Source organism: Bathycoccus prasinos (genome assembly GCF_002220235.1).
Source record: "Bathycoccus prasinos genomic : Chromosome_14".
Taxonomy (NCBI): Eukaryota; Viridiplantae; Chlorophyta; class Mamiellophyceae; order Mamiellales; family Bathycoccaceae; genus Bathycoccus; species Bathycoccus prasinos.
The window spans coordinates 1-25,519 of record NC_023995.1 but is presented as its reverse complement, the minus strand read 5'-3'; the positions used below and the strand labels follow the sequence as shown (position 1 = coordinate 25,519).

The window sequence follows — 25,519 nt, the reverse complement described above, 5'->3', positions numbered from 1 at the left end:
AAAAAAGAAAAGAAAATCCTGAGTCAGCATTGCAACACTAAAAACAACACAATCAAGAGCACGATGATGACTTCTAAAAGTGATACCATGGAATCGACGACTTTACTAAACAAAAAGACGAACGAAGAATCTTCTTCGTTAAAGAAGTATTTGACCCCGAAATATGCGATTGCCGCCACCGCGACGATCGCGTTAGGCGCTTTAGGGGTCGCGTCGCAATCATCTTCTTTTGGCCGCGGGCAACTCAAACTCGGGAGTTCCAATACGAACACTTCGAACAACAAAGTTGTTGTTCGTCAATCACGATTGGGCGCCGGTTCTCCGCAAACTATTAGTTTGCACACCGGGTGCTCTCCCTTGAACAAGCTTCCGTTCGATACGTCCTCGGATTGGACCGGAAAGATTGGAGCGAAAGTGGTTTCGAAATCCATGCAAAGTGATTTCAGGTTCGAAAACGCACAAAATTTGCAGGAAACGTCGTGCGGAAACTACGAAGGGACGGTCGATCTTGAAGTCGGCGAAGAGTTTGGGTTTTATTTATACCCACTCGGAGACGAATCGGACGAATCCACGGTTTTGGACAACGGTTGCTTACACGAAGGCGACGGGCGTTGCCCGGCGTTTTCTTCGCCGTCGGCGCTCGCCGGTATCGAGCAGTGTACGTCGAAGTATTCGGATCCGGGGAGCGGAGATGTGTTTTACAACCGCGTTTTCGACGGTGAAACGTTGGCGTATAACTGGGGAACGTGTGAAACGACGTGCGCGAACTCCGGGCCACCGGGGTGCCCGCAAATATCTACGGAGCCCGAAGTGCTCGACGCCCAGACGTGTCCGATCAGCAGCGGTACCGGCGACGCCGGTTACACGGATAACTATCGCGGCTGGTACGACGCGAGCGGATGCGGTATTTGCCAAGATTACTGCAGATGGGTCGGAAATTCAGGTTCTGGCGGCGACCCGAGCGTGAGAACGTCCTCTGGCGATTCGTTTTGGTCGTGCAGAAAGGCGGGAGGGAAAGCGTCGAATCCGGGTACGAATCAAAAAGATTTTTGCCCGGATCCGTCCAACACGAACATTCGAAACGTTGGCGGTTGCGGTAGCGATAACTACTCCGCGAGAGGCTATTACGGCGACACTTTTACTCATAAAAAGTGTTCAGGGCAAGGCGTTCAAGCGAACCCAATAACGACGACGACGCCTTCGTCGGAGCCGGAACTTATGAAATTTGAATCGGTTGGGACGTACGCGTACACCGCGCCGCAAACGGGCATGGCGAAAATCTTGGTCGTCGGCGGCGGTGGTGGCGGCGGTGGACGATCCGGCGCTGGCGGCGGCGGTGGTGGTGTGGTATACGTCGAGTCGTATCCAGTCGTCGCCGGTCAAACCTACGAAGTCCAAGTCGGTTCGGGAGGCGCCGGAGGAAGTGGAATCACCGGTTCAGGGAAAAACACGAAAGGTGGCTCCGACGATGATCCAGGAAAAGCTGGTTCGAACTCCGTATTCCAAGACCTCATCGCTCTTGGCGGTGGAGGTGGCGGTTCATCTTGGCACGAAGGCGGCTATCCGGGCGGATCGGGAGGCGGCGGTAAGTATGGTCACGTCGGCGGCGCCGCTTTGCAATCCGCTCAATCTGGATTGAGCGGCGAATACGGGCACGGTTTTGCCGGAGGTTCCGGAACGTCTGGGTCTTGGAACGCCGGAGGCGGTGGTGGAGCCGGATCCGTTGGGGTCAGCGGAACCTCTTCCGTTTGCGGTAACGGCGGAGATGGTTTTACGAGCGATATCACCGGTGAGACGGTCACGTACGGCGGTGGCGGCGGCGGCGGTTCTCATAACCCAGCCTGTTCCAGCGGCGGCGAAGGTGGCGCCGGTGGCGGCGGCAAAAACGGCATGCCGGGCGCGAAAGACAGCGGCGAAAATGGCATCGACGGCCTCGGCGGCGGCGGCGGCGGAGGATCCACGACGAGTCATCACGGCGGCAATGGGGGCACGGGAGGCTCGGGCGTCGTTGCCATCTCGTGCTGCACGCCAGCCGCGGCTTTAAGATAAATTTACCAAAGTCAATGATAATACGCGTGGGATGTGGATATCGATATTAATCATCAATATCACGAACAACGACAACACAAACAAAAAAATAATAACGTAAAAGAAGAAGAGCACATCATTTGTGTATAGATGTGCTCTCGTACATGGTGCGCCACGGGCGGCCACGTACATGTACCACCTACTTTGTAATACACGTATTTTAAATACCTGTAATATATACTATCCATTTGCTCTCTTCCTTGTTGTTTTAAAAAAAAAATTTCAGCATCATTTTTTCATCACTCGTTCTAAAAAAAATTTTGCACTCTTTCTGCTTCACACTGAACACATCAACATGTCTCCTTCTCCTTCTCCGCCGCCGGTGAGTATTCCTCGAGAAAAACCATCATCATCATCGGCACAAAAAACACTAGTAGTATCTTTTACATCTGATAAAAAGGATGACGACGACGACGACGATGATGATTATAAGAGCAACAACAACAACAACAACAACGAGAGGAGGAAGACAAAGAAGACAAAGAAGAGAAAGAAAACCAAAAGCGGGAAAGAGAAGAAACTGAAGGAAAAATTCATCGCTTTAATTCGTCGTAAACTCATCGAAAACGCGCAGTTTAGGCGAAACTTTGTCAAAGCGAACGAATACAACAAAGTCGCGCAAAGCATACGCGTTTGTTTCAGAGAAGAAGACAAAGACAAAGAAGACGACAACAACATGAAAGAAGAGCGGGAGAAGATGTTGTGTTTTTTGGACAGCAAGTCGCATTTTTTGTTCGTCGTTGATAAAGTTTTGTTTGTCGAGAAAAGCGAAGAGAAGGAGAATACAACAACAACAACAACAACAAACGAGCAGGAGAAGACCGAGAACGAAAAGCATCACAGAAAAGAAGAAGTTAAAGAAGAAGAAGAAGAAGAAGAGAATAAATACAGAAACCACGTGAACTTGATGGAACCGTCGGAGTCGTGGTTGCGCGTGAAGAACTACCACCGGAACAAGTTTGAAAAGCTCGGCGAGAACGCGGCGTTGGCGATTAAAGAGAAACAAAAGGCCAAACGAGAGGCGAAAGAGAGAGTGAACAAAGCGAGAATGGAGAAGAAAGAGAAAGAGACGAGAGAAAAGGAGAGAAAAGAGAGGAAGAGAAAGTATCACGTAGATTTGGAGTATTACAGGTATAAAGGGACGTGTTTAGATTGGGTAAATACCGGGATGTGTCGATTCGGAAGCGAGTGCACGTACACGCACGACGAAACCGCGAAAGGAAAGCTGATCGAAGCAGCGCGAGAAGTAGAAGCAAAAACAGGAAGAGATAGAGGATTACGAGGCGAATACGCGAGCGCAAAAGAAGAGTCAGGGAAGAAGAACACGAGGAAAAGAGGGGAGGAAAAGGATAGAAAAGAAGGAGAAGAAGAAGAAGAAGAAAACGAGAGAACAAAGGGAGAACGAAAGAGACGGAAGCGAGAGGACGTTCTCCTCGGCGACTTTGACGACGACTTTGACGACGACAAGGACGATACCGTCGTTCCGGGTTTTCTGAAAGCAAAAATGAAGCAACAGAAAGAGGACAAGGAAGGGAGACCGGCTTTGTCTATTCGAGAGAGAAAACTGCTAAAAAAGAAGCGCGAAGAAGAAGAAATAAAAGCACGCGCAGCGAGTAATAATAATAAAAAGAAGAAGAAGTTTGATAAGACGAAGCGAGTGCTTTCAAGAAAAGCATCGACCGATAAGAAGGTAAAGACGATTGGCGGCGGCAGCGGAATGACGAAAAAGAAAAAGAAAGAGCGACATCCGGACGGAAGGCACGCCAAGAGATCAAAAGCGCGTTTGGAACAAATACAATAGTAATAATAAGTACCTGGTAGAAAAATAGTATTAGTTTTGTAGTGCACCATGGCAAAAACAGTGGATGATGAATAAAACTTGTTGCGCGCGGCGCAAATAAATTAACACAACTCGCCGGTTTGACATCGAAAATCGCATTTTGGTTCCGTATCGAGCCATCCGCAGTTATAATCTAGAGTATCTAATCGCTGAATCGCATTTCTCATGGTACCAATCAAGTCTCGCATGACGTCGTTCAATTTTGAAGTGACTAACGTTCCGTCTAAAAGTTTCAAATCTCCGCCTTCTTCGATAAATTCAGGCGGCATGGGCGGCATGTATTTTCCCGGTTCTCGAACGTGTTTGACGTCGATGTACGGTCGTTTATCCCAGTCCCATGCGATTGATGATTTGTCCTTCCCCCGCACATATCTCGCTCCCCACGTGTAATGGTACATGGATGCTTCGTACAGATCATCATCTGCCGGAGGTTGCGAAATCAACATAGTTTTCCTCGGTTCTTCGACTATGTGCTTCACGTTGCTCGTCGCCGCGGCGATGGAATACGCGTACATTTCACGCACCCAACCCAGCTTTTTCTTCGCGTCTTCGTCTTTTTCTATTTCTTCAGTGATCACGATGTAATCGTCTATGAGTCTATTTAAACTATCCAGGTAAATCAGCGTCGGCGCTGGTCCACTCGCTAATATTTTCTTCGTGTCGACTATTTTTTTCGGATCGTTCAATTTTTGCATCAATCGCTCCATCACCGGCGGCAAGGATGGATAATGTGGATTTATATAATTGAAATGAAAGGCAATCGCCGATGCTTTTTGTTCTTCACCTCCAACTTCCCCTTTTCTCGTATTCTTCTGTTGAAGAAAACTACGATGATACTCCATCAGTGGCGATGGTATTTGCATTGGTCTTTTAAACACGTAATCCGTCTCAATCATCAACACGAACTTATTCTTCTCGCCGCCGCGTTTGGCGTCTTCGCTTTGAAGCCACTTCTTGATGGCGTCTGGTCTGTCGTGCACTGGAAATGCGCACCATTTATCACACGATGGGTGCAAAGAATCCACGCGAACCGTGGGCACTTCTTTCATCAATTCGTCATCCGTTCGTCTGTGCAAAAGCCGCGTAAAATATTTCATGTGTTTTTCTGCGTTTGGTTGTTCAAGTTGTTGTTGTTGTTGTTGTTGGAGGATATCTAAAAAAGTTCGATACATGATGCGCGTTTGCCAGTTGAGATACGGAGAACCGTTCGAAGTTGCCAACACGTGAATGTGAGGACGAGGTTCTTCCTCTTCTTCTTTTTCTGTAAAAACCATCTTCGCGTCTTCCTTCTCTCGATGGTACCGATGATGATCGTGTTGAAGTTGATTTTGTTTTTGATGTCTTCGCGCATCATTTTCAACAGAAGAAGAAGAAGAAGAAGAAAAAATCGCTTTCAACTGTCCTAAAAAACAGACGAGCAACGAGACGACGACGAACGATTGACACCAAAAAGTCGTCGCTTTTCTCTTCTTCTTTAGTAGTAGTGTTGGTGTTTTCGTCGTCATCGTTTAATTCGTTTAAGTCGTTTACGTCGTCATCTTCGTTATTATTATTATTATTGGTATATGATGTGTGGTAGTATTCCTTCTTCTTCGCGTCTTCTTCTTCTTGTTTTGTTTTGTTTTGAGGAGGACGACCACAGACTTTTCCTTTGTGAGAGAGAAAAGGAGGAGTCAATTTTTTTGTTTGCAACACACAAAAATTCGAAATAAAAAAGTTTTTGTTCGTAAACCATTCATCATTCATCAACACACACGACACATAGAACTAATATACGAATAATAACAACGTAAAAACATATAAAAATCATGCTCTCGAACATGTCGTCGTTAGAGCAGTTGCGTTTATACGTCACGGACGAGTCCTCGAACTCGCAAAATCAGTCCGAACACACCTGCCGTTTATTCGTGACGCACTCCAATTTACACGAGATGCAGTTTTTGGAGATTCGTTTTGACTTGAGATGGACGATTGGAACGGTGAAGGAAAAGTTAATGACGCACTGCGGCACGAACGCGAGCGCGATGCGGTTACAGTTGTTTGACGATTCTACTAATAACAATTATAATACTCGTTTTAATAGTGATAATAGCGTCGATGACGGCAGAAGAAGTCAACAACAACAATTTCAAAACAGCGGGGGCAATTTCAAAAGTCAACAAGAGCACTCAAACAACAGAACGACAGAACTTTCAAACGACGAGGCAAAACTCGGGTATTATTCTCCATCGGACGGGATGCGATTACACGTGATTGATACGGATCCGACGAGTTTAAGCGCGAACGGATGGTTAGAAGACCTTTCTAAAGTTGAAAAGTACGTCATGAGCGACGAAGCGTACGAGAAGAGGGAAGGTACCTATCGCCAGTGGGCGAGAAAGAAGAGAGAGGAAGATCCGACGTGGACGTTACAAAAAGAACAACAGAAGCTGAGAAACCAAAGAAAGAACGGGAATAATAATAATAACAGTAACGAATACGACATCGACGACGCTATCGCAGCAGCGAAAGAGAAGATGTTAACGACGTACGCCTCGTTCGAGTGCGTTCGCCACGTCGTTTCGGGATCCAGGTGCGAAGTCAATCCGGGAGGGAAACGAGGCGTCGTGTGCTTCGTCGGTAAAGTGAAGGATACCGCCCAAACCGGAGAAGGAGAAGAAGAAGAAGGAAAAGCAGAAGAAGTAGAAGTAGACTTAGGAAAAGACGACGTCGTCGACATGCCTCCGTCCCTTCCGTGTGGGTACTGGGTTGGCGTGAAGTTTGACGAACCGGTTGGTAAAAACGACGGGAAAACGCCGTGCGGTAAAATTTTGATTCCCGAGTGTCCGCCCATGCACGGGTCGTTTTGTCGACCGGATAGAGTAATATGCGGTGACGAGTTCACTGAGATTGACGAATTCGCGTCTTCGTCGGAGGATGAAGAAATATAATAGAATTAGAATAAAATAAAAGTAAAGTCACAAATACCAGATAAACTCGTTCAACGTACTGTAAGTAAGCATAATATTTAAACGACTCCTAATTCTCGCTTCGCGCGTTTTACCCAACTCTTCTCTTTCTTCTTCTTTTTCTTTTTCACGTCGTTGTTCTCCTCCTCCTCCTCCTCCTCTATATCACCTTCTTCTTCATCCGAAGAAGAAGCTATTTTTTTCTCAACGCGGGTGTTTTTTGAACTATTATTAGAAGCCATTGACGTCGTCGTCGTGATTATTGAGGTCGTGCGATTGCTCATCTTTTGCAACTTACAGACGAAGAAACCGTCCATGTTGTGAACGTGAGGATAAAATCGACGGCATTCGCTCACGGAGGGATGAAACGTCTTCCCTCGGTAACTCGTAAAACCTTTCCGACCAAACTCTAATCCAGTGGACACGATTTTCACGTCTCTCTTCTTTAATATGTAATCCACGACTTGCTCGTTTTCTTCAACGGTGACAGAGCAGGTGGAATAGACGACGTAGCCGCCCGATTTTGAGTTTGCATCGCAGCAATCCACCGCGGCAACGAGGAGTTCCTTTTGTAAATGCGCGCACTTGGCAATGTCCTCGGTGGATTTTGAAACCTTCACGCTCGAATCTTTCGCGATGACGCCGGTACCAGAACACGGAGCGTCTAACAACACTCTGTCGACATAACCGAGAACTTTCGGTAACTGTCGACCGTCGTAGTTACACACGACGGAATTCGTGCACCCCATTCTTTGTAAATTCGCGACGAGACTATTCAATCGTTTCTTTTGAAATTCGTTGGCGAAAATAATCCCGGTATTTCGCATCAACGCCGCCAGATACGTCGTTTTCCCGCCAGGCGCGGCCGCAACATCTAAAACGCGTTCGCCTTCTTGCGGCGAGAGAGCCATACACGGTAAAAACGAGGATGCGGACTGGAGCATGTACATTCCAGCCATGTACTCTGGCGTCGCCCCGATCGGAACGCGCGAATCGTACACCAATAAACCTACTTTCGACCACTTTCCGATTGGATCGAGGTTGACGCCACGATTGATCAGCTGCGCGGCCAAATCGCGTCGCCTAATTTTCAGAGTGTTTGTTCTCAGCGTCACCGGTCTTTGGGTTTCGTTCGCTTCTAAGAGCTCCATAGTTTCTGGCACCGAAAAAGTATCGATGAAATAACGAATCAAGAAATGATTATATCCGTAATACGTGGCTAAGTCAGACGTCAGCCGCTCCAAATAATCATTTCTAGAGCGATCTGGCGCGCGTCTGTTTTTGAAGTCGGCCAACACGCGAACGACTTCTTGAATGCGCTGTTGGATGGACGTTAAATCTGGAATGCCTTTCGTCGACGAAGTCGATTTTTTTCGACGTTCGTCGTCGTCGTCGTCGTCGTCGTCGTCGTCGCCCTCATCAGATGATTCCGACGAAGACGAGGAAGGAAGTTGATACGTTTCTTCGTCCCTCACGTTCACTTGTAATTGCTCTAACCTCGACTCGGACGTTTTCTTTGCTTTTTCTGCGTCCATTTTACGCGACTTGCGCTCAATCGGAAGCAGTTCGTCCTCTTCGTCTTCCGATTCCGGCTCCGATGATTCTGATTCCGAGTCGTCCGAGTCTTCTCCGCCGATGAATTCATCGTCGTCTAAATCCACATCCGATTCAGAATCATCTTCTTCCTCTTCATCAAAGAGCTGCTGTTTCTTCTTCCCTCCTCCTCTTTTGCTCTTTTTACCTTCTTCTTCTTCTTCTTCTTCTTCTTCTTCTTCGTCTGACACCTCCTCCTCCTCCTCCTCCTCCTCTGAAGAAGAAGAAGAAGATGCCGCTTTCTTCTTCGTTTTCTTTGAAACAGGTTTCAGCCAACTTTTGTTCTTGTCCGTGAATCCCCGTTCTGGTTCGTCATCTGACTCGTCTTCTGACTCGTCCTCGTCCTCGCTCTTCTCCTCTTTGTCTTCTCCTTTTTGCGTTTTCAGCGAGAGTAACATCGCGTCTTTCCTCGCGCGCTTCAACGATTTCATCGGCGCATCAAATTTCGATTCCTTTTTACCCGCATCTTTACCACCATCACCGTTTCTCTTCTTTGTCTCCTTCTTCTTCTTCGTCTCGACGGAGGCTTTCGTCGTCGGGGATTTCTTCTTCTTCTTCGCTGATGATGATGGTGTCGCACCGGCGGCGGCTTTATTCCTGGTTTTCATATTTCTTTTTGCGTCTGTTTCTCCTCGCTTGTTGTCTTCTTCTTCTTCTTCTTCTTAAGAAGAGAGTAGTATTCGTTCGTCGTTCGAGAGTGGATGATGATAATCCTCCTCTTTCTTTCTTTCTTCCTCTCGAAAACAAAAGAAATAGTGGTTTTTGCGCGCGTTGTTTCTCTGTTGTTGTTGTTGTTTTGTTGTTTGAGAACAGACAGAAACTTTTTCAGAGAAACTGAAAAAATTTTGCAGCAGAAAAATAAAAAAAAGAAGAGAAACATTTCCTCAAACACATTTTGCGCTCAAACTTTTTACAATACTGCTGTAATGAGAGCAATAATTAAAAAAGGAGGCGAAAGACAAAACGTTAACGTATGTGGTGGTGGTGGTATATAAAGGTGTGCATTACAAATTTAAGAATATACATATATATGGGTACCCTGTATGTGTGTCTACTTATTTTACTCAACAAAACAACCTCTTTTCTTCTCCTTTTTAAATACACGCGTGTGTAAATAAATCATGAATAATGACTATATTATTTCTCACTTTTTTTAAATGAGATGTTCTTTCTTTTCGTTTTGACTAGTATGCTGCTGCTTATTCCGATCGAGCAGCGTAGGAGGTGAAGTGCATCTCTTTGCAGTCGATGCCAACCATGGCTTCGCCCAAACCGCACGAGACTTCGGCGATGATTTTCGGGTCGTTGTAGTGCGTCACCGCTTGAACAATCGCTCGCGCTCTCTTGGCCGGATCGCCGGATTTGAAAATACCAGAACCAACGAAAACACCATCCATGCCGAGTTGCATCATCAACGCCGCATCGGCCGGAGTCGCAACACCGCCAGCAGCAAAGTTCACCGTCGGTAATCGACCCAACTTTTTCGTTTGCGCGACTAACTCATACGGCGCTCGAATCTCCTTCGCGTACACGAACACTTCGTCTTCATCCATGGCTTGCAATCTTCGAATGTCCCCCATCACCGCTCTGCAGTGTCTCACCGCTTCAACTACGTTCCCAGTACCCGCTTCACCCTTCGTTCGAATCATCGAGCAACCTTCGGCGATACGTCTCAACGCCTCGCCCAAGTCACGGCAACCGCACAACACCGGCACTTTGAACTTGTGCTTGTTGATGTGGTTAATTTCATCCGCCGGGGTCAACACCTCGCTTTCGTCGATGTAATCAATACCAATAGACTCCAACACTTGCGCTTCAACAAAGTGCCCGATTCTCGCTTTCGCCATCACCGGAATCGTCACCGCTTCTTTAATCAATTTAATCATCGTTGGGTCGCTCATGCGCGCGACGCCGCCATCCTTGCGGATATCAGCCGGGACTCTTTCCAAAGCCATGACGGCGACCGCACCGGCTTCTTCGGCGATTCTCGCTTGCTCGACGTTGACGACGTCCATGATGACGCCACCTTTTAACATCTGTTTTTGTTTATAAAAGAGAGGATAAAAAAGGAAGATTATTGATTGTGAGTGTTTCGTTTTTTTTTCACTTTTAAAGCGATCGAGAGGATGTTGTTGAGCTTTTTTTTTCACGCATCATGGAAAAAAGAACGAAGAAAGAAAGAATAAAAAAAAGAGTGACGTGCCCTCTCGCATTTTTGTTGTTAACAATTTCTCTTCTTCTTTTGTAACGACGACGTAAACGAGAACGAACGAACGACGACGGTGAAAGAAGAGAAACGTCTCCCCTTAACGATCATCGTCGACGCTCTTCTTTCTCTTAAACTCTCTTTGCTGACTACTTTTGTATGAGTCGTCGTGCGAAGCAAAAAAAATGAAGAACAGAAGAAGAAGAAGAAAGACGTCACGAGAAGGGAGAAAGACGATGACGCCGACGGCGGAGGAGAAAAGAAAATCCATCCACACTCGAAAAACGCGCGAGTTCTCTCGGATGCGAATCGCGTACCTGCGCCAAACCAGCTTTAACGGCAAAATTGCCTTTCTCTACGTCCGTGTTCCCACTCATTTTGTCTACTTCTGTGTATATGTGTACTCGCTCGCGCGCGCGCGTTCTTCAAAAAAGTGTGACGTTTTGCGTGAAAATCTTTCCTTTTTTTTTTCTCTCCTCAGTTTTCTTCGAAGTTCGAGAATGATCAAACGCACCAGAAATTGACATCTGGCAAACTTCACCATTTGATGACGTCCTTTTTTTTTTTGATGAGCACCAAGAGAAGATGATGAGTTGAACCTATGCGTATGGGTGCGTGTAGGTGGTTGTTAGAAAAATGGATGATGGACGACTCGCGTCCGTCGTCGTATATAACTTCATTAGTATTTACTATCATCTACATCTAAACTTATAAACTTAATTCTTCGCTATCATCGTCATCGTCATCGTCATCGTCCTCCTCGTCCTGGTCGTCGTCGTCGTCGCGTTTTAAGCCTCTCAACAAGGACGTTCGCAAGCGCAAGGCGTTACTGGCGACGGATTGATCGCACCTTTTCATGACCCATATGCCAACAAAATTTGCCATCATTGCGCTCGACACTAAAAGCCAACACCCGGGTTCGAAGTACGTGTCTAAATCGAAGCAATCGTCATCGATTTGTTGTCTGTCGGCGTTCGAAGACGAATCGCTCGTTTGACCGGTGCCTCCTATTGAGGCTAACATGGTGTTGAACTTTAGACATCCCCCACCGACGACAAAATTGGCGAATTGTTTGATTTGAAGCATAGCGGCAACGACGGCGAATAAAACGACGTCTAAAGAGGACCAAGCGCTGAAAATTTCAGCCATCGTTTGTACTCTTCGTTGCATTCGAGGAGTCAAAGGCCAAATCCAAAGGAAACATAAGATCAATAGTTGCGCTAAAGGCGCGACGACCGCAAAGACATATAACGTCGATTGTATGAAGCGCGGGCCTACGTGTTGGAAGAAGATGGTTATGGTCTCGCTTGATGTCATTGTCGCAGATCCACCCGCGTATTTATCGATGCTCGCGTGCGGTAAAGCTTCAGCCAACTTGACCAACGAATACGATCGAGTCTTTTCGCTCGACCCGAGCGCGTATCCTGCAATTCCCAAGAAATCAAACTTGATGGACGGTATGTTCACACCAACGGCGAGAAAAACAATCGCGGCTACTAACAAGAGAAAAACACCGACGGCTTGTGCCGCCGCCATTTTCGTTCGTAACAAGACCGACGGTCTGTTCACGTCTCTTCGCCACAAAGGCGTCGCGGTATCGTCAACTTCAGTTTTTGATCGAACCGATTTGCGGTGAAGAAAAAGAGTTACGTGTCCCAGAACCAAGGAGAGAACGGTCGCGAAGAGAAAGACGTAAAACGATCGTTTTGGAGTAACGACGACGTCCAAATCTCCAAACGATGACGGTGACAACTTTTTAGATGCGTCGTCGTAATCATCATCATCTTCAGTCACGTGTAAATGGAATCGAAAACCAACCATAAACATTGTCATCACGAACGAATCAAACAAGCTCCATTTACCGAGTCGATCGACAAACTTTAAACATTTGCCTCTGGTTGATGCTTTAACGTTCTTGCCGCTGATTTCCCATAAAACAAACATCGACAACAGTTTCACGTACGGCCAGACGCCAGAAAAGAGAACAATGCAAATCGCAATAGCGTACACTTTAGCGTGCCACATGTCTCTGACCGTGCCGACTAAGGAGAAGTTGAAGAGATCCTCACGCGAGGCTTGAATGACGTTATACTTTTGTCTTTGTGGTTGCTGCTGCTGCGGATTATTGTCGTTGGTAGTACTCGACGATGAAGTATTAGCATACAATAAACTCTTTCGTCCGCCTTTGATGGCGCTGAGAAGCGCGTCGTTCAAAGAAGGCGGCGACGACCGCTCCGAAGAAGGAATAGTAGACGCAGAATCAATGACTGGCGTCGTCAGCGTCGCAAACAGCGACACTGATGCCCCCGAATCCATATTCGCACTCAAAAACAAAAGAACGTTGGCGATAAACAATAATCGCAACGACCATCGAGAGTTTACTGGTGTCGATTTCGATAACGAATCTTCCATCGAAAAAAGCTTCTTGTACCTCGAAGACTTGTTTCTTTGCGTGCTTCGCATTTCATCTGCCTTCTTCCCTCTCGATGTGTGTGTTCGCCAGGCGGTTTCCGGAAAGCGCATGGTGTATTCCTCGCGTTGGCTTCTGCGTTTCCGTCGCTCTTCTTCTCGTTCATCATCATCACCATCATCATCATCATCATCATTATTCGCAAACGCGTCGCCGTCCGAGTACGAATCTGACGACTCGTTTGTGGTCAATAATGAAGCTAGAATTGCCGATCCTGAACGATTTCTACTATGCGTTTTCTTATTACTATCCTCCTTTTTCTGCTGCTCCTGTTTGTGCTTCGAACCACCAATAGTATCATTAAGTAACGCTTCGTCGTCGTCGTCGTCGTTGCTGCTCGTATCTTCATCTGACTCATGCGCAAAAACGATTGTGCCATCACCATCGATGTCATCATCATCGAATGGATCGTGCATCTCCCGCGCTTTCAGCTTCTTCATCGCTTGACGATTGAGTTTTCGTATGAACGAGGCTGGAACGACGAAGTATGTCAATAACGCGAGTGCGATACAACTCAAACCAAGAATAAAGAAGAATATCGATACAACCGTATTCGCGGTTTTAATCAACTCCAAAGATTTTACGTTCTGTTTTGGACACTCCTGTCTACTAATCTCGTAGAACTTCTCCAGTATGAGCGCGTTCAATAACGGTTCTAGAACAGCTTTGAACTCGCCGGCTGCAATCACGGAAACTACGTTTTGATAAGAAGTCGTAATCAACTCGGAGAGGTTAGAAATCGCTGATTGCAGATCAACCTCTAAGTTGTTCTCATCGCTACTGCTGCTGCTGCTGCTACTGCTATCACTACTACTAATATTTGTATCGCTATCGATTATTTTCAACCGACCAATCTTGCCGTCCCATAACAATCGCTCGATGTCAAACTTTTCAACGATACCAAACAAACAAGCCATATTTTTGAACTGCTCTTGCGTCAACAATTGCCATTTTTTCTCAACGACGCGTAAGTCGACATCCATTCCAATTTCCATATCGTCTATTTCGAGAGATAATGTGACGTTTTCGATCCAGCTGTTGTTTTGGTTTGTCGAAGAAATTGAGTCTCGAGCTGCGGGAACGATTTCCAGCCGACCCTTCATCACTATACGCGTTTGATTCCACCCCACCGAGAAACCTAATAACGACGACGATGAAGATGATGAGACGTTACTAGTAACCGCTGCCTTTGTGACGTAATGCCCACCCGCTACGGGTCCGTATAAAATATCCGCGGTATCGAGCCCAACGAATTCAACTTCCGTTATCGCAAACGATATCGACCGTAATAACGAAACATCCTCTCCCTGATTGACGTCGTAAGTTTTCGATAACACGAAATAAGGTTCGCCCGTTTCTTTATCGACTAATTTCTCGCGAGGTACGAATAAGATCCCCGTGTGATTTGAAAACCATTTTATGAACTGATTGAGACTCCGCGGGCCGCTCGTACCGATGTACTCTGAGCTGATGAAGTTCAACACGCGGATTAACGTTGAATCGTCCCAGTTGAAGATTTCATTACTGTCGTTGTCACTGTCGCGATCATCGATATCACTCGATGATGAGCTTGAATTCGATGAGTCAGGTGTTTTTACCTCTGCTAAAAAGTTCTTTTCGATGTAGTTGTGGACACTTTCGAAAAAAGCGAGCGTTTTCGAGTCTTTCTCGACGCTTTGAATTTTCTCGCACGCGACTTTTGCGAACATACTCTGCATCGCTTTCGCAATTTCCGGCGCAGCTTTGTTCAATAGCTTTGCAATCTCATCGGTTCTAGACGATGGCGCAAAATGTAAACCATCAACCTCCATTTGCATGGAACATTTCGGAAATCGAACCGTCTTTGGAAGCTTATATTTCTTGTTGTTACTGTTATCGTCGTCGTCGTCGTTCGTATTTTGGCTATCATCTGGCTCTCTATCAACAAACTCAGCGTCAACTTGCAAATTGCCTTCCGTGACTTCCGCGTTGACTTTTCCTCCTACTCCTTTGGTATTTGATGTCGTCGAAACCGTCCACACTCCGCTGCAACTCGCGCCAAAATCAATCACGTGCGCGTGCAAAGACGGTTTATCATTATCGTTATCATTATCATTGTCATCAAGAATACCAACCGAATTTGAGGAGGATGAAAACCAAGACTTTACGTCTTTGGTCGTGAAGTTTTCACACTCGATTCCCGTTAGAGATACAACGATTTTATCGTCGAACGTGGAAAAGCTTTCGTTTGGGATTTTCAACTGCAACGAATGCAACCACTTTCGCAAGAGCTCGTCGTTGTCCTGTTCTTCTTTTTCTGTGGCGCGAACGCCATCAACGCCATCAAAGAAGAACAAGAACAAGGACAAGAAGAACAAGAAGAGGAGAGGAAAGAATTTTTGGACGGATAAATCTTGACTTCTTTTTCTTTTTCTCTTCTCTTCTCTCGATATATTTATAACCGACGAAAATCCGCTGAACTTCTTCCGCATCATCGATAATTGTGAACTTGAATACTCTATCTTCTTTTATTATCCTCTTCGTTATGATGATGATGATGATGATGATGATGAGTTCATGAACAGAGGAATTTAGCTCAAAGGGGGGGAAGTTTTGGCGTGTGTGAAAGAATTGAGTATTTTTTTTGTTCGAAGTAACGAAAAGCAGCAATTTTCTTCTCTTTTTTCTCTCGATACAAAAATTCACTTTTTGGGGCCGTCATTGTTTTTTTACGACCAACAGCTTGGAATATTCTCTTTCACACAGAACACACAAGAACACACGGGTAAAGGGTATACACACACACAGAACACAGAGTAAAGACGAAATAAAAATGTTGTCGTTCTTGCACCCGTACGTGGCGGTTATCATCGATTTTATCGAGTCCATCGATGACTTTATGGAGAAAAACGGAGGCGAGTTTAACTCTTACGTTTTATCGATCATGTTGATCGTGATTGGATACGCGAAATTCATTCAGAAAGCGAAGAAAGCGAAAGGGTTGAACCAAAAAACGCAAGGGAAGTTGGAATTATTCGCCGGGGTGAACTTATTGTTGCCGTCGAAAATGCAAACCGAAATCGGATGCGCGATTGTATTCTTCGTCTTGGGACAACAGATTTTCACGAAGACGAAAGAGGCAAAGGCGGAAGTGCTGATGAGCTTTTTCGCGAAACAGATATTCCGAGAGACGTGGATGAGAAATAACAATCGCACGAGTTTGACTTTCTTACCGAACAACGTGAACGAATACGGACCGGTAAACGTGATGTATTTCGCGATTTTCATCGGGATGGTATCGGGCGCGTATTTACTCGCCAAGGCGCCGGCGACGCAAGGTTCCGGAGCCGAGAAGTTAGCCGAGGAGATTCTGAAAGAGGTAGAAAAGAGACAGGAGAGTAAAAAGACGAAATAGTGAGTGATATCGATTGATTGTATGTGTAGATAGTTTTTTGATTGTTACTAAACGAGCGATGTTTCTCTTTTTTACGAGCTCATATCGCTCAAGGATCCTTTCCTCTTCATCGCAGCGTCGCTGGCGATGCGTTTTAAATTCTTCTCTTGCGTCTTGCCCGACTTCTCAACCAGTCGCGAGAAGTCGCCGGTCGCGTTCTTTAACAACGTCTGCGGGTCGTCGTATTCGGTCACTTTTCCACTATCCAAGAATAATATTTTATCCGAATCCATGATCGTGTTCAATCTGTGCGCGATAGTCAACGTCGTGCACTCGCTGAACGCCTCTCTGACGGTTTTTTGAATCAACGCGTCCGAATCCATATCAACCGAAGCAGTCGCTTCGTCCATCATGAGCACGCGAGAGTTTCTTAACAACGCTCTTCCCATGCACAATAATTGCCGCTGTCCTAAAGAAAAGTTGCTCCCATTGTCGATGACTTCCATGTCCAACTGTTTCGCCGCCGAGTCAATGGTGTTTTTCAATCCAACTTTTTCAATCACCGACCAAACTTCCTCGTCGGTGTGTTCTTCGAACGGATCCAAGTTGGTCCTGACCGTCCCGGCAAACATAAACGGATCTTGCGGAATCATGGCCATTTTTGAGCGCAAGTCTCTCAAACCTAACGTGGACACGTCCACGCCGTCTAATAACACTTTCGACCCTGGTTGTGGTTCGACGATGCGAAATAAGGCGACAAACATGGACGATTTCCCGCTTCCCGTTCGACCACAGATGCCAATTTTTTGACCCGGTAAAACCGTGAAGGAGATCTTGTTCAACACCAACGGCAAGTTTTCTCGGTACTTCATGCTCAAGTCGACAATTTCGAGTTTGCCTTTAGCCGGCCAGTTTTCCGGTATTCCCGTCGCCACGTCTGGCTCCGTCGAGTGTTTCTTCTCCAACGGTAAATCCAAGTATTGGACGACGCGTTCGACTGCATTCATTTGCGTTTCGAGTTGCGAAGCCATGTTCGTGCCGTGCTCCATGTATTTCGTCACGTCCAAAGCGTACACTAAGGTTAAACCAGCGATGCCGGCTTCGACTTTCCCTTGAATCACTAAAAAGGACGCTAATAAGACGATGCCGGTGCCAATAAATCGTAAGCGCATATTCAACCAGCACGCAGCCATGCGTTGCGAGATGAAAGCGTCTGCGTTTTTCTGAGCTTTCAAATCAGCTTCCAAAATGAAATGCGCTTGCGCTCTGTACGCTCTAATCGTTTCAACGCCTAAAACAGCCTCGCCCAATCCGCTATAAATGGGCGAACGCGTGATGGATTCGATGCGTTGCAACTCTCTACAGGCGGGAATGTAAAATCTTTGCACAGAAATGTAAATCAAGAAGATTGGCGGCAACGCAATCATAAACCACAAGGTTGCCGCACAAATGATGGCCAAAGTCGTGATGATGTTTGATATGCATCCTAAGAACTGAACGACAATACCAGGTAACACAGAATCGATAGTTTCCGTATCTCGAGAGAATCGATTAATGATTCGTCCAGACGGTGTCGTGTCGAAGAAACTCATCGGCATTTTCAAAACTCTCCCGAGGAGTTTGTTGTGTAAATTCTTCGCCGCTCTCACGCAGAAGAAATACAATACGATCGATCGGAAGAAGATGGCGATGCCGTTGACGAGGAAGATGGCGAAATAAATGCCGAGGTATTGTTTCGAGTTCCACCCGAATTTATTCTCCGCCCACCACGAGAGCCAATAATCCAGAAACGCTTTGGTTCCGTATTCGGCGCCGAAGAGACAGAAGACGAACAAGGCGGAAAACTTCGTTCCAGTCGCGCGGAAGAACTCCATGTAGACTTTTAACGAGACATTACCAATCGAGCGCTCTTCTTCTTTACCAATCATGTCGTCGGTTATGATTTTCGCTTTCGCCGGCGCTTTTTGCTCTCCTTGCGCCACAGAAATGTCCATAGATTTTCTTTTCTCGTCGACAGATTTACGCGCATCGCCGTCCAAACTCGCGCGACTGCTCTCTTCTTGATCTAATCCGTGGTGTTTCATTAGCTTTGAAAAGTCTAAACCTTTGCTCATCAACGATTTGTACGTTCCTATTTCCTGGACTTTACCTTCCTCCAAGACGACGATTTGATCCGCTTGCGGAAGGTATTGCAACGCGTTCGTCACCAAAACTCGCGTTTTGTTCTTCAAACTTCCTCTGATGACGTCTTTAAACAAAGCCGCGCCGACGTGGTTATCCACCGCCGATAAAGGATCGTCAAACAAATAGACGTCTGATTCTGCGTACAGCGCTCTCGCGATGGAGATGCGTTGTTTTTGACCGCCGGACAACGTTACGCCTCGTTCTCCAATCATAGTCAAATCCCCAGCTGGGAGTAAATCTAAATCGTCCATGAGTTGCGAACGTTTTAAAGTATCTTCGTACAACTTTGAATCGTACGGTTTCCCGAACAAAATGTTGTTACGAACGGAGGTGTTCAAAATCCACGCCGTTTGCGCGACGAACGAAGACGTGCCGGAGAGCTTGATTTCACCCGATTTCAGCGTGATGAATTTATTCAGAGCGGACAACAAGGTCGATTTACCACAACCCACTGGGCCGATAATCATGGTTAAACTTCCAGGTTCGATGTTGATGGAGACGTTCGTCATGCCAAACGGTTCTTGTTGCGGCGAATTTTCGAGCTCTTCCTTCTCCTTCGCCGCTTTCTCTTCGTCCAGCTTTTTCTGTTCTTTCTTCGACACGCGCTTTGGTTTCTTTGTCGGTTTCTTCTTCGTTTGAATGGGACCGTCCTCTCCGCTCGCCGTCGTCGCTGGCGCGCCGCTTTTAGAAGGTGGAGCTCCTCCTCCTTGACCGGGCTTATTTTCTTCCTCCTTCAGTTTCTTCGGCAACGTCGGCCAGCAAAAAGACGCGTCGTTCAAAACGACTCGCCCGGGGTCCGAACCGTCAATATCCACGTCCAAACTTTCGTCTTGGTCCAAGAACGAGCCTAAACGTTGTATCGCGTTCAACGCGTTCAACAGCGAGGTCAACAAAAACGGCACTAAAACGAGCGGAAATCTCAAGGTGTTGAACAACGCCAACGCCGTGTATGCCGTTGGCGCGGTAATCTCATTTCCTGCCAAAGAGAACGACCCGAACGAACACACGGCAATGAAAATTGGAGTGGAAAACAACGCGACGCCAAACAACGCGCTGATTTTTTGCGCTCTCCACACTAAATTAATCTCTTCCTCTCGAATTTTCTCTGCTTGCCCTTTAAATGTCTTTTCCCAGGCGTAATATTTGATCACCTTCATCCCGCTCACGACTTCACTCAAGATGTTCACTCGTTTGTCCGCACACTGAACAACCAAGCGTCTCAGCGCGAACAACTTCTTTGCCACGGTCGCGGTGAAAGGCGCGGCGATTAAAATACACGCAAACCCAACAAACGCGGACCATTCGATGACATCGTACAAAAGCGTAAACGAAGCGACGATAAAAATCGGCGCCGCCCACAAGTTGTGAATCATAGAGAACAAGTCTTGCAACTTATTCACGTCGTTGGACATTAGTGTGACAATTTTCCCGGTACTTTCCGCCTGTAAGCCTTTCGGCGACAACTTTAAGACTTTCCTGTACAACGCCACCATCAGCGTATTCCTCACGGCGACGCCGACTTTTTGCAACGCGAATTCCTGATGCGCGGCGCAAAAGTTGCTAAAAATGCTCGCCCCCGTTAAAATCCCGGCAAACATGTACAACTCGTTCGTCGTCGAGCACATATCGTCGACGGATTGTCCATCTTGTAAGAACCCCGAGTTGGCGGCGTAAAAATTTCTGCACTGAATGCCTTTCACAATCTCCCTCAGTAACAAAGGTCCTGCAAAAATCGCTCCTTGCGCAATCGCGAACAAAAATCCAGTCCACACGAACGTAAACTTGTGTCTTCGGAGTAAAACCCTGATTAAATTCTTGTCGTTCTTCCCTCTCAAACGTTTCTCTTCTTCCCACTCGTTCTGAAAGTTTTCGTGCAGAAAAGAAGACTCTAACTCGGGCAAGTGCGCTAAATCTTCCAACTCTAAGCGTCGAATTTGACCGACGGATATGAGTTTGGTGACTTGCGCGAAGAAGAATTTATGAAACGGAGAGTTCTTGACGGACCAATCGATGATTGGAATTCCAATGTCCACTTTTTTACTATTCTTCTTCTCGTTGTTGTTCTCTTCTCTGGTCATGTTGGTGTTGTTCATTTCGTTCTTCTTCTCGTCGTCGTCTTCACCCTTTGATGGTTGAGGTGACGACGACGACGTCATTTTTATCTTTTTCTTATTTATACGACGACGACGACCTTGATAGTAGTATAAGGAGTAATCCTAAACGCAAAACAGAGAGACTTTTGTTCGTCTGTTGTTGTTCTTAGAAACACTTTTATTACGCGCCGGAAAAGGGGGGGTTAAGCGGTTTCCTTTTTATGACGTGTGTATAATCAATCTAAAATCTCTATCTAAAATGTGTGACGACACAGACACTTTTTGTTTTTTTTGTGGTCCACAGCAAAGAGGAGATTTTTTTGTCACATGTCAAAAGAAGAGGAGACCGAAAAATGACAAAAAAACAGAGATACTGAGACTGATGGATGATGGACTACTCGCGTCCGTCGTCGTATCAACTTCAATAGTATACTATCATCTTGTTTTTACATACAGTTCTAATAAAATGTCTACGGTAAATAAACTCTACCTCTCGCTATCGTCTCTACTATTTTCTCGCTATCTTCGCTCCTGGCTTTCACGCGGCGTCCATCAAAACCGTAGCGACTTTAATGCCGCCAAACTTCGCCTGTCGATAGACGTTGCCCCAACCGTTGACGCGTTTCATGTACGAGTACGCGACGGTTATTCGGATTTTGTTACCACCGCACGCATAATACGGATCGGCGATGACCGTCGGGTAGTGGAAGTGAACACCCGATTTTCCGGGTTCGATTTCTTTCAGCTTCGAGAAACGTTTGCCGTCGCCCGAAGAAACGGCTAACGAAAGTTTCTTGCGACCGGAAGAGGCGTCGTTAAAGGCTAACGCGATGACGTGTTTCAAACTTTGCTTTGCTTTCGATGATGTCGACGATAATTCGCTGATGCCGCTGTTGCTGACGATTATCGTTTTACCACTCGTGCCGTTGACGTAATAACTGAAGTCTATCAGACTCGATTTACTGTCTGGATTTTTCAAATCAGTTCGTTTTCTCGGCGAAGTCCACGTAAATCCACCATTCGCCGACGTCGATTGCATCAAAAATCCGCTTTTTGATCTCCACAGCTGTAAAATTGAACTCCCGTTCTCGGTTACCGCCACGGTGCCCTCGATCACTCTACCGTGTCTTGGGTGTACTTTCCCGTGCGAATGCCACGTATGTCCTTCGTCCTTAGAAATTAACACTCCGCTGATGGTTGGATGACCCGAACGACACCCTTTCGCGCTCGAGGCTTCCCCCCAGTACGGTAAAATCCAGTGTTTTGATTTCGGATGTACGACTAACTTGTTCGCGATGACTTTCGGGTTGCCGCTCTCGCTTTCGCTCGTTATCAACGTTTTAGGCTTCGTCCAGGAAATCCCGTCAATGGAAGAAACAGCGTTGATGTTTCCACCAGGCGACCATCGATTTTCCGGCGACATCAATCGCAAACATTTCACCGACTCGCTAAAAAATAACCACAACACGTTCTCTTTCTCGTCTAAATGGAGAACCGGTGCCCAAACAGCATTCTTTTTATCTTTCTTTACGTTCAACTCTATGCCGTCCTTAGGCATCCATTTGTTGAGATCGTCCGAAAAAACTGCCCTCAAGTGCATATCCGCGGTCCCCTCGATTCCTTTTGAACACTGCCACACTAAAATCCATCGATAAAAGCTTCCTTTTGGTAACGGCGAGAGCATCGCCATGTGCGAATACCCGATGCCGTTCGAGTTTGCGTTTTTGAACGCGTCAGAGATTGTGAATTGAGTTTTACACGACGACGACGACGCGGTGTTCGAATCTTCAAACTCATCGTCGTCGGTAAAAATGTCGTACACTCTCGATGGAGACTTATCCGGTAACATTTTGGCGTGCCCGTTTATTGTTTTCAATATCTCTTTTTGCTTCGCTCTTCTCTTATTTTTGGACGAAGAAGAAGAAGAAGAAGAAGAAAAAGCTGAGGTGCGGATTTCTTCTACCGCCTCTTCTTCTTCTCTGTGAGTATATCCGCGTTTTGATTCGCCGTAATCATCAGTATTATCGTTCTCATCCGCGAATTCTCTTACGTTTGCTTTCGCTCCGCTGCCAACATTCTGAATACCAGTACCACTCGTTGTTGTCGTTGTTATTGATGTTGTTGTTGTTGTTGCAACATCCACGCTTGTATATAACACAAATCCAGCGATAGCGAGCAATAAGCAGCACTTTATCGCGTTACTCTTCTTCGGCTTCATTTCATCTCTTTGCTTTCCATCGTCGTCATGCTGTATGTACCGGTATCTTCTATTCTTCTCTACGACTAATACTACGTACTAATTTATTGCGTGCGTCGGTCTCTCTTTTTTTTTCTCTTGAAATTTCTTCTTCATTTTTTATTCATCAAATTACGAATAAAATATTTTGTTCAACACGAATGATGATGACTATTATTATAGTATCTGCGCGTAACGATATATATTGAACGACGACGAGAAGGAAGAGGAGAACGAGGAGAAGGACGATGATGATGTCGACGACGATTCGGACGACGAGCGCCAGAAAGAATACCAACACAACAACGTCAAAAAATTCATCATCATTTACTTCTTCCAAAAGCAAAAAGAACGAAACGTTTAACAACGATGCGCGAAGGAATATGAACAAGGAGAGCAGAACGAGGAGACGAAGAGCACGAACAATAATGGTATCATCGTCATTATCATCATCTTTCTCTGTTGATGATGGTTTTAACAAAACGATGAAAAGAAGAAGCAGAAGAAGGAAGAAGAGCACGCAACTCCAATCGATGATTTCTCCAATAATAATAACAACAACATCAACAACAACGACGAACAGTTTAGATCCCATCATCTCTATGCTTCAAAACGCCATCTTGGACGAACGGTCGACGGCCATCGCCATCGCTTCGCCTCTTTTCGCCTTGAGCGTCGTACCGTATCTCTTGTTCCTTAAAAATCTTTGGCGAGCGGAGACGGCGACGAGCGAACAAAGATACGCCTTCGCGACTTTATTGGTGTTTGTGTTGATTTCAATACCGGCGGAGGTGTACACTAAAGAGAGATACGACACGGTGTTGTCGAACATAGACTCGTTACATTTTTTGATTCAGTCTGCGATTTCATTGACGAATTTACGGATACTGTTAGCGTTTCGGGACGATTTCGATTTAACCACATCGACATCATCATCAACAACAACAACAACAACAACAACAACAACGCAACTAACGGCTGCAGATATTGGACGACCGGGCGCGGCTGTAGAAGCCGTCGCTGGCGTTATTCTTTTGTCCACGGGCATCTTGATGGCTTTGGATGACCGGTTGATTGATTTATCCTCGATTGATTTCCAGGCGACGTCGGAAACCTCCGTAAAGTTCATGGGGAGCGTGACTCTCACCATTCAAAACTGGCGCGATTACGCTCAAGAATTCGACAGCTCGTTCACGAGTTTACTCAACGTCCAAGCGCCTCCCAGTAACGCTTTATCGGTTCCCACGTGGGGCGTTCACGTTTTTTCCTTGGTCGAATGGCTCGTCGCCATGGGTTTCGTCTGGGACTACGGCACGCGAACGCAGCACAGAGGGTGGAAACTGTTAACGCTGGCGATGTTGCCTTTACACGCGAGCGGGATATGCGCAGTCACGCAACATTTCTTCAACAACGATCCGAGTTTAGAATGGTTGGTTGCGTTGCAAGGTGCGTTTACGATGGGTGGAAATATCAGTTTACTTTACGCGGCGAAAGTGTTGGCAAACGAAGAGCCGAGGTTGGACGTTTTACTCTCCACAAAAGAAGAAGAAGATGATGATAAAGAAAACGGGGAGACGACGGAAACGCGGAAGGAAAAGGCGCAAATTGAAATATGGGACGTCGAACGACTCGGTCTCCTCTTCGAGAAGGACGACGAGTTTGCGTTTTCGTTCAAAATCGCGCTTGTTTCCGTCGGCATCGCCGCGTTCGTTCGAGGTGCAAGCTTAGTGTTCTCGCCTGAATTTGATTACAATTCTCTCAGTAGTAGTAGTAGTAGTAATCATCACGACGAGTTGAACGCGTACGCGCTTCTGTTTGTGTTTATTCCTCTGTTAATCAACTACGTCAAATGGCACTTACGTTTTCGAGCTGAGGAGGAAGAAAGCGCTCGGCTGAGAATTGGAGGAGGCAGACGATAGTAGAGTAGTTCTCGTAGTATTAAAATTAGTTTTGTAGTATGGAATGATGTGAACACCACCACAAATCTTCAATCATCTCATGCGTGTTGCTTTTACGGCTTCGAAACGCCCGCGGAGAGCCCCTAAATTTTCACTGAAAAGAAAATGCCAAGAACATTCGTGAAATCCACTTATATCGCGAATGTACGAATTGTTGTTGTCATTGTCATTGTTGTCGTTGTTCTCCTTCGCGTCGTTGGAGATGAGAGTCGTGGTTTTCGCGTTCTTCTCATTAGGGTTTAGGGTTTTAGGGTTTTTTTTAGGGTTTAGGGTTTAGGGTTTAGGGTTTAGGGTTTAGGGTTTAGGGTTTAGGGTTTAGGGTTTAGGGTTTAGGGTTTAGGGTTTAGGGTTTAGGGTTTAGGGTTTAGGGTTTAGGGTTTAGGGTTTAGGGTTTAGGGTTTAGGGTTTAGGGTTTAGGGTTTAGGGTTTAGGGTTTAGGGTTTAGGGTTTAGGGTTTAGGGTTTAGGGTTTAGGGTTTAGGGTTTAGGGTTTAGGGTTTAGGGTTTAGGGTTTGCGCAACGTGGATCCCC

The 25,519-nt window shown here is 46.1% G+C and overlaps 11 protein-coding genes across 11 annotated transcripts; 5 read left to right on the top strand and 6 right to left on the bottom strand.

The window, feature by feature from the left end:
• Nucleotides 1–63: 63 nt before the first annotated feature.
• On the top strand, nt 64–2,049 carry Bathy14g00110 (predicted protein; the record flags this gene model as incomplete). The annotated part of the gene is made up of 1 exon (XM_007509302.1): nt 64–2,049. The coding sequence occupies one exon, from the start codon at nt 64–66 to the stop codon at nt 2,047–2,049; it is 1,986 nt and encodes a 661-aa protein (XP_007509364.1).
• A 334-nt stretch (nt 2,050–2,383) lies between these two features.
• Nucleotides 2,384–3,889, top strand: Bathy14g00100 (predicted protein; the record flags this gene model as incomplete). The annotated part of the gene is made up of 1 exon (XM_007509066.1): nt 2,384–3,889. One exon carries the CDS (start codon nt 2,384–2,386, stop codon nt 3,887–3,889), a length of 1,506 nt encoding a protein of 501 aa, XP_007509128.1.
• Nucleotides 3,890–3,990: 101 nt separating this feature from the next.
• On the bottom strand, nt 3,991–5,433 carry Bathy14g00090 (predicted protein; the record flags this gene model as incomplete). Its single annotated transcript, XM_007509172.1, has 1 exon — nt 3,991–5,433. The coding sequence occupies one exon, from the start codon at nt 5,431–5,433 to the stop codon at nt 3,991–3,993; it is 1,443 nt and encodes a 480-aa protein (XP_007509234.1).
• Nucleotides 5,434–5,748: 315 nt separating this feature from the next.
• Nucleotides 5,749–6,858, top strand: Bathy14g00080 (predicted protein; the record flags this gene model as incomplete). The annotated part of the gene is made up of 1 exon (XM_007509083.1): nt 5,749–6,858. The coding sequence occupies one exon, from the start codon at nt 5,749–5,751 to the stop codon at nt 6,856–6,858; it is 1,110 nt and encodes a 369-aa protein (XP_007509145.1).
• Nucleotides 6,859–6,935: 77 nt separating this feature from the next.
• On the bottom strand, nt 6,936–9,077 carry Bathy14g00070 (predicted protein; the record flags this gene model as incomplete). The annotated part of the gene is made up of 1 exon (XM_007509271.1): nt 6,936–9,077. One exon carries the CDS (start codon nt 9,075–9,077, stop codon nt 6,936–6,938), a length of 2,142 nt encoding a protein of 713 aa, XP_007509333.1.
• A 591-nt stretch (nt 9,078–9,668) lies between these two features.
• Nucleotides 9,669–11,052, bottom strand: Bathy14g00060 (pyridoxine biosynthesis protein; the record flags this gene model as incomplete). The annotated part of the gene is made up of 2 exons (XM_007509267.1): nt 9,669–10,505; nt 10,993–11,052. 2 exons carry the CDS (start codon nt 11,050–11,052, stop codon nt 9,669–9,671), a joined length of 897 nt encoding a protein of 298 aa, XP_007509329.1.
• Nucleotides 11,053–11,383: 331 nt separating this feature from the next.
• Bathy14g00050 (hypothetical protein) lies at nt 11,384–15,616 on the bottom strand (the record flags this gene model as incomplete). Its single annotated transcript, XM_007509006.1, has 1 exon — nt 11,384–15,616. One exon carries the CDS (start codon nt 15,614–15,616, stop codon nt 11,384–11,386), a length of 4,233 nt encoding a protein of 1,410 aa, XP_007509068.1.
• A 341-nt stretch (nt 15,617–15,957) lies between these two features.
• On the top strand, nt 15,958–16,539 carry Bathy14g00040 (unknown protein; the record flags this gene model as incomplete). Its single annotated transcript, XM_007509239.1, has 1 exon — nt 15,958–16,539. The coding sequence occupies one exon, from the start codon at nt 15,958–15,960 to the stop codon at nt 16,537–16,539; it is 582 nt and encodes a 193-aa protein (XP_007509301.1).
• Nucleotides 16,540–16,610: 71 nt separating this feature from the next.
• On the bottom strand, nt 16,611–20,858 carry Bathy14g00030 (ABC transporter C family protein; the record flags this gene model as incomplete). Its single annotated transcript, XM_007508965.1, has 1 exon — nt 16,611–20,858. One exon carries the CDS (start codon nt 20,856–20,858, stop codon nt 16,611–16,613), a length of 4,248 nt encoding a protein of 1,415 aa, XP_007509027.1.
• Nucleotides 20,859–21,333: 475 nt separating this feature from the next.
• Nucleotides 21,334–23,013, bottom strand: Bathy14g00020 (hypothetical protein PTSG_00864; the record flags this gene model as incomplete). The annotated part of the gene is made up of 1 exon (XM_007509134.1): nt 21,334–23,013. The coding sequence occupies one exon, from the start codon at nt 23,011–23,013 to the stop codon at nt 21,334–21,336; it is 1,680 nt and encodes a 559-aa protein (XP_007509196.1).
• Nucleotides 23,014–23,414: 401 nt separating this feature from the next.
• Nucleotides 23,415–24,950, top strand: Bathy14g00010 (predicted protein; the record flags this gene model as incomplete). The annotated part of the gene is made up of 1 exon (XM_007509174.1): nt 23,415–24,950. The coding sequence occupies one exon, from the start codon at nt 23,415–23,417 to the stop codon at nt 24,948–24,950; it is 1,536 nt and encodes a 511-aa protein (XP_007509236.1).
• Between the last annotated feature and the right edge of the window lie 569 nt (nt 24,951–25,519).